Source organism: Rhinatrema bivittatum, chromosome 1 (genome assembly GCF_901001135.1).
Source record: "Rhinatrema bivittatum chromosome 1, aRhiBiv1.1, whole genome shotgun sequence".
Classification (NCBI taxonomy): Eukaryota; Metazoa; Chordata; class Amphibia; order Gymnophiona; family Rhinatrematidae; genus Rhinatrema; species Rhinatrema bivittatum.
The window spans coordinates 96,766,509-96,777,981 of NC_042615.1; the positions used below are offsets into that span (position 1 = coordinate 96,766,509).

Sequence of the window (11,473 nt, forward strand, 5' to 3'; positions counted from 1 at the left end):
AAATATTGTATTGATGTTTAGGAAATTTTAAAATTAGGTATTGGGGTGAGGGGGAGGGGGTGCCTAAGAAGTATCTGCACCTGGTGCCAAATACTCTCTGTATTTCCCTTCTCAGTCTCCCCTTTTCCAAGTCTTTCTTCATAAGGGAGCCATTCCATGCCCTTTATCATTTTTGCTGCTCTTCTCTGTACCTTCTCTAGTTTCACTATGCCTTTTTTGTGACAAAGTGATCAGAAATGCAGACAATAATCAAGGTGCTGTCACACCATGGATAGACCTGAAAGCCCTTTGGGCAGTTATTAAAATAGTCTTCTTAATATATTTGCTTTTGTCAGCCAAATAAAATATTATTATTATAGTTTTGTTTATAGTAAATTATTTTTATATAATAAGTTAGATTACAGAATATAGCTTACAGTTTGGGAGCCTTAAATACTGAGATTTAAACCCTGTTAAAAGAACTTAGGCTTTTACTATGTACAAAAAATAAAATGAATTACCATTGTAGTCTCTGCGATGGATCCAAAGCTGTTTACAAATATGTTGCATGTGACATTTACTGGTGGGCCTGTAGATAAACAATATTTTTATGAAACATATTAATATATTTTAAGCACATGCAATTCATTTATGGTTGGTTAGTGAAATGATTGGAATTCATATTTGGGAATTCATCCTGCTTGGCAGGATCAACAGTTTCCTCTCACTCTCTCTAGTAGTCTTTCAGCCAGATACTAGCCAGGTTTGATCCTGCCTGGCCAAGGGCTCATAGGGAGCCCAAGACACCCGCTAATCCATTGCTGTCAGGTTAATATACAATAAATACTGGGGTTCAAACCTTTTTTAAATGAAAGGATCTAGTAACTTCCATCAAAAGAAGAAAAAACATCAAAGAAAAAACATATATGCAGATCTATAATATTTTGCCATATCACCATCATTATATATATATTGAAAAATCGCCACTAGTGACTTTATATTTCATCCTCATATGTCTTCTAAAAATCTTTTTAAAAGTTTTGAATATTGATATTTTTATAACGGAGGAAAAGGCTTCAGATCTCTCAAATGCAAGAGACTTGCATCTTAATTTTAAGGCTAAGATTTGTTAAATGTATTTCATAAAATTAATTTTTATTATTATTATTGCGGTATCTTCTTTTCAAAGTACCAAAATCAATTCCTGAGGCAGCCCTGTGGTGAAACAATGGCCCTGTGAAAAATGAAGGAGGATTTTCTGATTAATGATTAGGGATGTGAATAGTTTTTCAACGATTAAAATTTTCGTCCGATAATGTTAATATCGTCTTAAATCGTTATAGAACACGATACAATAGAAATTCTAACGATTTATCGTTAAAAATCGTTAAATCGTGTTAGTGCGCACTAAATCGAGTTAGTGCGCACTAACTGAAAATGATACAAATAAACACTTTCCAGGTCACTGAAGGTCAGTTAGGAATGAATATGTGTTCCTATTGGCTGGCTGCCCTCTTATCTATTGATGTTACCAAGGTTACCACTGAGGTGATGGTTGGGGGGATGGGAAATGGAACTGGAAACTAACGAACACCAACAGAAAATGAAACAAAGTGTTCACACTTCCCAGGTCAGTAAAGGTCACTTAGGAATGAATATGTATGTATGTATTCCTATTGGCTGGCTGTGCTCTTATCTATTGATGTTACCAAGGCTAACACTGAGGTAATGGTTGGGGGGATGTGAAATGGAAACAGTTGGAAGCTTGACAAAAAAAGTAATGTAATGATCAGCACTCACGTGACTAGAACTTGTTTGTTTATTATTTTTGTTAGCAGGCACCTGAAATGCTAGTGCATGTTGAATTTGCCAATCACTGTGCATTTTAGAAAGGTGGTCCTGGCTGGAACTGTACACAGTTCAAATATATGTAATTGATTGTTGGTAAGTGTATTTTTTAAGTAGCCACACTGGCACAAGTATGTTTACTTTTCCTCCTACTTAACTCACTAGCTCAGCTTTGTAAGAAGGGCTTCTCTGCTTGTGTGTTGTTTTTGTTTGGTGTGAGGAGAGCAGAAACATCAGATCTTTATTCAATCTACTACAGTCATCTCTTACAGTGCCCTATCCCTATTAATACCAGGAGTGTTGTGATCTTCCTGCACACAGTGCCCTAACCCTGATACCAGTCTGAGACAGCTCCCTCCCTGCATTACTAGTGAGAGGCTGGCTTCACAGACAGGGGGGAGCTGCCTGACCCTCACTCCTGACTTCCCCCATGTCCCAGCTAGTGAATGGTGTGTGGGTGAGGGGGGGGGGGAGGATGGTGAAGTCTGAGACAGCTCCCTCCCTGCATTACTAGTGAGAGGCTGGCTTCACAGACAGGGGGGAGCTGCCTGACCCTCACTCCTGACTTCCCCCATGTCCCAGCTAGTGAATGGTGTGTGGGTGAGGCGGGGGGGGGAGGATGGTGATGTCTGAGACAGCTCCCTCCCTGCATTACTAGTGAGAGGCTGGCTTCACAGACAGGGGGGAGCTGCCTGACCCTCACTCCTGACTTCCCCCATGTCCCAGCTAGTGAATGGTGTGTGGGTGAGGGGGGGGGGGAGGAGGATGGTGAAGTCTGAGACAGCTCCCTCCCTGCATTACTAGTGAGAGGCTGGCTTCACAGACAGGGGGGAGCTGCCTGACCCTGACCCTCACTCCTGACTTCCCCCATGTCCCAGCTAGTGAATGGTGTGTGGGTGAGGGGGGGGGGGGAGGATGGTGAAGTCTGAGACAGCTCCCTCCCTGCATTACTAGTGAGAGGCTGGCTTCACAGACAGGGGGGAGCTGCCTGACCCTCACTCCTGACTTCCCCCATGTCCCAGCTAGTGAATGGTGTGTGGGTGAGGGGGGGGGGGAGGATGGTGAAGTCTGAGACAGCTCCCTCCCTGCATTACTAGTGAGAGGCTGGCTTCACAGACAGGGGGGAGCTGCCTGACCCTCACTCCTGACTTCCCCCATGTCCCAGCTAGTGAATGGTGTGTGGGTGAGGGGGGGGGAGGATGGTGAAGTCTGAGACAGCTCCCTCCCTGCATTACTAGTGAGAGGCTGGCTTCACAGACAGGGGGGAACTGCCTGACCCTCACTCCTGACTTCCCCCATGTCCCAGCTAGTGAATGGTATGTGGGTGAGGGGGGGGGGGAGGAGGATGGTGAAGTCTGAGACAGCTCCCTCCCTGCATTACTAGTGAGAGGCTGGCTTCACAGACAGGGGGGAGCTGCCTGACCCTCACTCCTGACTTCCCCCATGTCCCAGCTAGTGAATGGTGTGTGGGTGAGGGCGGGGGGGGGGGGGGGGGAGGAGGATGGTGAAGTCTGAGACAGCTCCCTCCCTGCATTACTAGTGAGAGGCTGGCTTCACAGACAGGGGGGAGCTGCCTGACCCTCACTCCTGACTTCCCCCATGTCCCAGCTAGTGAATGGTGTGTGGGTGAGGGGGGGGAGGATGGTGAAGTCTGAGACAGTTCCCTCCCTGCATTACTAGTGAGAGGCTGGCTTCACAGACAGGGGGGAGCTGCCTGACCCTCACTCCTGACTTCCCCCATGTCCCAGCTAGTGAATGGTGTGTGGGTGAGGGGGGGGGGGGGAGGATGGTGAAGTCTGAGACAGCTCCCTCCCTGCATTACTAGTGAGAGGCTGGCTTCACAGACAGGGGGGTGCTGCCTGACCCTCACTCCTGACTTCCCCCATGTCCCAGCTAGTGAATGGTGTGTGGGTGAGGGGGGGGGAGGATGGTGAAGTCTGAGACAGCTCCCTCCCTGCATTACTAGTGAGAGGCTGGCTTCACAGACAGGGGGGAGCTGCCTGACCCTCACTCCTGACTTCCCCCATGTCCCAGCTAGTGAATGGTGTGTGGGTGAGGGGGGGGGAGAGGAGGATGGTGAAGTCTGAGACAGCTCCCTCCCTGCATTACTAGTGAGAGGCTGGCTTCACAGACAGGGGGGAGCTGCCTGACCCTCACTCAAGCAGAGAAGCCCTTCTTACAAAGCTGAGCTAGTGAGTTAAGTAGGAGGAAAAGTAAACATACTTGTGCCAGTGTGGCTACTTAAAAAATACACTTACCAATAATCAATTACATATATTTGAACTGTGTACAGTTCCAGCCAGGACCACCTTTCTAAAATGCACAGTGATTGGCAAATTCAACATGCACGTGTCTGCTAACAAAAATAATAAACAAAGAAGTTCTAGTCACGTGAGTGCTGATCATCACATGTCAAGCTTCCAACTGTTTCCATTTCACATCCCCCCAACCATTACCTCAGTGGTAACCTTGGTAACATCAATAGATAAGAGCACAGCCAGCCAATAGGAATACATATTCATTCCTAAGTGACCTTTACTGACCTGGGAAATGTGAACACTTTGTTTCATTTTCTGTTGGTGTTCATGAGTTTCCAGTTCCATTTCCCATCCCCCCAACCATCACCTCAGTGGTAACCTTGGTAACATCAATAGATAAGAGGGCTGCCAGCCAATAGGAAACCATATTCATTCCTAACTGACCTTCAGTGACCTGGAAAGTGTCTATTTGTATCATTTTGAGTTAGTGCGCACTAAATCGAGTTAGTGCGCACTAACGGGGAGTTAGTGCGCACTAATCAGAAAAAACAATTTTTAACGATTTTTCAACGAAATAATCATGCCAAACACGATTTTCTTCTCCTGCCACACGATTTCTATCGTTAAGACGATATGGAAAATGATTCACATCTCTATTAATGATTACAGTTTTTGAACCTCAAGGCAAGTTTCTTGCATTTGAGACTTTTGAAGTCTCTTCATCTTTAAAAAAAAAAAATCATTTCATTGCCAGCTTATATTTGGATTCATGTCACAATCACTGAGAAAAGGATTTCACATGGATTATTTATCACAGGAACCTATCCTGTCTTGTTAATGCTAAGATATCATTCGCTAGTTGTTGTGAGGTTGAAATTGTCCTGCTGGTACGCCACACTTTGATTCAGGGTTTCAAATAACAATATTTCCTTATGTACACATAACAGGATCATAACACAGAAGCTGGATTACTAACTGTAAGCATATCAGGTAATTTAGACAGGTTGTAGTTTTGGCAATGACAATTTAGGTATGAGGTGTAAAGATCCATTACTGAGTGCTCCTCTGGCCTGCATGTTTCACTGCAAGCCACTTTAACTGTCTGTCTAGTCTTCCCAGTTCTGGGCTCCTTCCAAGCAGCCATCTTCTTTCTTGTATAGGCCTGTACTTATATATTTATTTATTTACTTATTTACTTATTTAATTAATTTCTTTGTTTTTCTATACCGATGTTCATCGGACATATCACACCGGTTTACAGCCTAACGGAGGAGCCTATTAATGTAGACTTCTTGTTTTACATTGAAACATTGTAACATTTTAGATTGAACTTTGTAACATTTTACATTGAACTTTGCAACATTTTACATTGAACTTTGTAACATTTTGCATTGGACTTTATAAAAACTTGCATTGAATTTCATATAATATTGCATTGATAACATTTTGCATTGAAACTTTGTAGCATGCATGTTGATTGGTCTGTGAGGAGTTGTTATAAATTTTATTAGCATCTAGTGTAGTAAGAAATCTTGGGTTTTTGGGTTGTGGGGTTGATTACATTATGTGGTTATGTGGTTCTGTGGTGGGTGCTGTGGGTGAGGGGGAGAATGTGTAAGCACCGGTGGGGCATGTCTTCATGTGTGGGGTGATGGGTGGTGGGTGGTAGTTGGGTATGCTTTTTTGAAGAGCCATGTTTTGAGCCTGAGTTGAGGTGGTAGGCTGTTCCAGAGTATTGGGCCTGCTACTGTTAGGGATTGTTCCCTTGTTGAGGTTAGGTGGGCCATTTTTGATGATGGTGTATGAATGAGACCAGTGTTCGTGGATCAGAGTGTACTATGAGTGGATTGAAAGTGAAGGGCAGGGCTCTGCCAGTCGAATTTTTCAGTGTATAGCGCTTTGTGTATGAGTGTTAGAACTTTGTATTAGAGATGTGAATCAGAAGCGGAATCGGTTCAGTTCCGATTCAAATCTTATAATTTTTATCGTCCGGCCCGATTGGTTTTTTGTTTATCGGCTGCGCCCGATCCAATAAACAAAAAACCCACCCGACCCTTTAAAACTGACCCCTTAGCCTCCCCCACCCTCACGACCCCCCCAAACATGTTTTAAAATTACCTGGTGGTCCAGTGGGGGCGCGGGGAACAATCTCCCACTCTCAGGCCATCGGCTGTGCTAATAAAAATGGCACCGATGGCCCTTTGCCCTTACCATTGACAGGGTATCCGTGCCATTGGCCGGCCCCTGTCACATGGTAGGAGCACTGGATGACCGACGCCATCTTTAAAGATGGCTTTAAAGATGGCGCCGGCCATCCAGTGCTCCTACCATGTGACAGGGGCCGGCCAATGGCACGGATACCCTGTCACATGGTAAGGGCAAAGGGCCATCGGCGCCATTTTTATTAGTGGCAGCCAACGGCCCGAGAGCGGGAGATCGCTCCCGGCACCCTCACTGGAGCACCAGGTAATTTTAAAACATTTTTGAGGGGGTCAGGAGGGTGGGGGAGGCTAAGGACTCAGTTTTAAAGGGTCGGGGTGGGTTGTTTTTTTATCGGGCCATCAGCGCCATTTTTATTAGTGGCAGCTGACGGCCTGAGAGTGGGCGATCGGTCCCGGGGCATCCACTGGACCACCAGGTGATTTTAAAATGTTTTGGGGGGGTTGGGAGGGTGGGGGAAGGTAAGGGATTAGTTTTAAAGGGTCGGGTGGGTTAAGGGGTTGTTTTGGTGTGCCGGTTTTCCCGCCCCCCCCCCCAAATAACTCCCGTTAGTGGACACAAACCCGATTAATGATTTTTCACGATAAATCAGGGAAATTTCTATTGTATCGCACTCTTTAACGATTGTTGATGATTTAAAAAATATCGGACGATATTTTAAATCGTCAAAAAATGATTCACATCCCTACTTTGTATTGAATCCTATGTGTAATGGGCAGCCAGTGTAGGCTTTTGAGGATTGGTAAGATGTGTTCAGATTTTTTGGTATTAGAGAGTGATCTTGCTGCTGCATTTTGGAGCAATTGGAGTGGCCTGAGGGTGTTGGATGGGAGGCCCAGGAGTAGGGCATTACAGTAGTCGAGTTTGGAGAAAAGCAGAGCTTAGAGAACTGTTCTGTAGTCTTGGGCATAGAGGAGTGGTTTGATTCTTTTGAGTATTTGCAGTTTGAAGAATCCATCCTTTATTATTGATTTGATATGATTCTTCATATTGAGTTCATTGTCGATGATTACACCGAGATCTCTGGCTGAGGAGGTTATTCTGTCGTCTTTTGCAGGTGCTGGGTTGTGGTCTTTGAGGGTTGAGATGGTCTTGTTGTTGATGTGAAGTATTTCAGTTTTGCTGTGGTTGAGGTTGAGGGACATTTGAGATTGCAGTTGTGTTATCTTCAGGGGGAGGTTGTCCCAGGTTTTTTGTGTGTTTGTGATAGTTTCTTTTATGGGGAGGAGAATCTGCACATCATCTGCATATAGGAAGTAGGTTAGATTTAGTCCGGTTAGAAGCGTACAGAGAGGTAGGATGTAAATGTTGAAGAGGGTGGAGGAGAGGGATGAGCCTTGAGGTATACCATGTGTAAGGGGGATTTGTTTGGATTTGGTGGAGTTAAGTCTGACTTTGTATGACCGGTTTGTCAGGTATGATTTGAACCACTTGAGTGTGGTGTTGCAAAGACCGATGTCACTTAGTCTGTTTAGTAAGGTTTCATGGTTGACAGTGTCGAAGGCAGCAGAGATGTCGAGTAGGATGAGGAGGTATGATTGGCCGCGGTCCAGGTCTCTGAGGATGTGGTCTATGAGGGAGAAGAGGAGCATTTTGGTGTTGAAGTGTTTTCTGAATCCGTGTTGGGATGGGGATAGGATGTTGTCATTTTCCAGGTGTGCTGTGAGTTGACGGTTGATGATTTTTTCAAGGATCTTGGCGAGGAAGGGAAGGTTGGAGATGGGTTGGTAATTGGATGGATCGGCTTTGTTGAGTTGTGCTTTTTTAAGGATTGGTTTGATGCTGGCACACTTGAGAGAGTCAGGGAAAGTACCTTTTTCAAGTGATATATTAACTATGTCTGCTATGGGTCTGGCTATGGTGTTTGGGATTTGTTTTAGGAGTTTTATAGGAATGGGGTCAATGTGGTGGGCAGCTGGGTTTAGTTTTTGAATTATCGATTCTACTTCGGTTGATGCAACTGTTTCAAATTGGGTCCAAGATGCTGTGGAGAGATGTGCTAAGTTGGCTGCAGGCTGGTTGGTGTGTGGATTGGTGGCAATTATTTTAGCAATTTTGTTGTTGAAGTAGTTGGCGAGTTCTTCACAATTTCTGGTGGAGTATTCTTGATGAGGTGTGTCGGTGGTAGGTTGTATCAGGTCTGAGACGTATGAAAATAAGATTTTGGGGTTAAATTGGTGGTCATGAATCTTTTTGGAGTAGTAACCCCTTTTGGCCTTTTCAATGTCTGTTCTGTAGATGTGTAGTATGGTTCTGTATCTGTCTTTTAGTTGGGGGGATGGATCTTTTCTCCATTTTTTTTCTGATTGTCTTAGAAGGTGCTTGATGTTTTTTAGGTCAGGTGTGTACCAGGGTATTTTGTGTTTGTTAGTGGTGTTGATTACTTTTTTGATGGTTGGGCATTTGATCTTTGCAACTTCTGTGTTGATGGCTGTCCAAGAGTTCATGGTGATGTTTGCATCGCTCATGTCGAGATCTTTTAGTTTAATTGGTAGGTTTTCGGTGAGTTTGTTGAGTGGGCATAGTTTGTTGAATTTGATGATTTATGATGAGTTATGATGAGGCAGTCTCAGCAGTCAGTTGCCAGAGCTTGGTCCTACTTTCCTGCCCTCATATTCTGGATCCATTCCTGTATCCAGAAGACTGCATTATCTTCAGCTTCTACCTTCAGTGCTCCTATTTGTTCTCTTACCTGCGCTCCTGGTTTTCTGGTTACAGACCTCTCACTCCCTGTTTATGCCAGGGTTTAACCTTGTTTCTCATGCCTTCATGACCACCAGCAAGAGGGTTCATCCCAAAAGGAAGGTGGCTGGCCTAAGTAGAAGTCTCTCTTTCTGTGGTAGCCTGAATTTGACTGCCCTGGCATTTGTCTGCTTATTTCTGGAGCAACTCCAGATGGCAACTGTCACACAAGGCTTCTCAGTCAAGGTCTAGGTAAACTAGAAATAATCAACACTTCAGATATGCACAAGGCATTTATGAAGGCTCATGTGGCCACTCAGTCTCTCAGATTGGCTCTTCCAGCATTCTAATTGCTGAAAGCACTAAAGTGTTCCCAGAGTGCCCTTTTGAATCTCTGAGGACCAATCATGATCTTCAGGGTAAAATACCTGGATGTTGCATCAAGTCTATATAAGTCTGCATGTCTTTGAACCACTCTATTGCTCAGTGGCAGAACACCAGCCTCCAACTGGAGCAAGCTTGCAGCTTGAGGCTAGGCTAGACAATGCATTATTTTCCCTAAGAGATTTTTATGATTAATCAATTTTAACTCAGATTCTTAACAGTAGGGAGGGGTCTGGAGGATAGAACAATAGAAAAGGAATATGTTTACTCACATCATGTAAAAGATGGTTTGGAGAAGTCTATTGTAATGTTCTGCAGAAGTAAATTGCATGGGGTAGCTGTGCCTTTGGTGGAATGAAGCTGGACAACCACCTCACTAATATTTTAATTAATAAAAGGACAAGGTTTATCTTTCTGGTGGTGGTAGGTTTAAAAATCACCATGTATGGATAATGCAGTTATTATATTACAAATAAAGTTGTGGTCATATTGGCATCATTATTTAAAGGTAAGGAAAGACTAGGTAGCAGTGGGTGGAAGACATGTACCCAAAATATAAGAGTATGGTGTGCACATATTAAAGTAAATTTTAAAAGCCCACTGTGTGTAAGAAACGGGGGTTATGAACATGGCCGGGCCTTGCGTGCGCCGCACACATTTTACAAAGGCCACACATATAACTCCTGTTAGAGCACCGAAGTGCTGGGCTGAAAGAAAGGGGCAGGCCAGGAGGTATGGTCTGGATGGGGAGGGGTGGGATGGAAGGTGGGCCAGGACTGCGCCATTTGATGCTGTCTCTGGGAAGTGCATGCTTGCAGTCGGCCAGCGTGTGGAAATTACTTCTGCTCCAGAGGAGCAGTAAGCAGTAAAATAAAAAATTTGGGGTTAGTTAGGTTAGGATTTGGGGGAGGGGAGGGAAGGGGAAGGGGGAGGAAGGGTAGGGTTAGGGATTGGAAAGTTTGCTCCCAGTCCACTCCTTAATTAGAGCGGACTGGGAGGGAACTGGGGGAGACCCGGTTGCGCTGTGCGTAGCTTATAAAATCTTTCCCCCTACGCGCGCAAATCTCGGGCCACCCGCTCAGGCACATGCAAATTTTAAAATCCAGCATGTATGTGTGTGTGGCCATCGGATTTTATAATATTCATGCGCCGGTGTGCACATGTTATAAAATCGGCACATCCATATGTGGGTGCCAGGAACCGCGTGCACATAGACATGCCTGCGGACTTTTCAAAATCAACCCCCATTATGCATGTCATACAGATAAATTCCATGTGTTACAAATATTTGAAATAAGTTGTGCAACAAAACAAGATATGATTTTTAGATGTCAAACAAATAAGAATGACAAGCATCTAAAACTGTTCACTTGGTTAATATAGACTATAACAATATTATTTAAAAGATAAATATTCTATCACTAATTATTCTGGAATGAAAAAAATGCATTGAATTTTAAAAAAGCAAGTTTAGAAATTACCTTTAAAATTTGGTCTAATTCTTGCATCATAACCCGATGTCCTACCCATCAGTTTGTCTAGGAAATCAGATGGTGACATTGGCATACTACGAGACCTTGCACTGTTGGTTTCTTTTGTAGCCACCAAACTAGAAACAAGAAAACAACACATTTCATAAGGCATGATTTCTGATAGTTGTATCACATATGTCAGTCATTCTGTTGATCAGGAAGGCAATACCATACCTTAATACATTGTTGGTCTTTACCTTTAAATGTTTTAAAATTATCTTTTTAATGTCCTCTAATTCTTTGGTTTTTGTTTGAATAAAATATGACAGTCTTGTGTTATATTTGCTAACTTAATTTCTTTGATAGCATTACGTCTAAATCAAGTTCAACATCAGCTAGTGAATTTGCAGAGGAAAATAATGGGCTCAAATAAATGTTTATGTTTACATTTGCATTAGTAGAATCTCAAAATATGAGAAGGTTTCATAGATGGTTTGCTATCAAATTAATGAGATCCAGTATGATAAATGCCATTAGAAAAAAATAATATTTCAACTTGAACTGTTTAATAGAAAATTTCCTTTTCCTTATACTGAAATAAAAAATCATGGTTTTAACAGAAGATGTATT

The 11,473-nt window shown here is 43.6% G+C and overlaps 1 protein-coding gene across 1 annotated transcript in view; it reads right to left on the reverse strand.

Moving 5' to 3' along the window:
• Positions 1 to 11,015, reverse strand: part of GLRA3 (glycine receptor alpha 3) — a 116,837-nt gene extending 105,822 nt beyond the window's left edge. The window contains exons 1-2 of the mRNA XM_029604309.1: positions 10,853 to 11,015; positions 501 to 568 (exon numbers count right to left, since the gene is read on the reverse strand). Coding sequence (XP_029460169.1) covers positions 501 to 568; positions 10,853 to 11,015 — 231 coding nt within the window. The remainder of the gene's footprint in view (positions 1 to 500; positions 569 to 10,852) is intronic.
• Between the last annotated feature and the right edge of the window lie 458 nt (positions 11,016 to 11,473).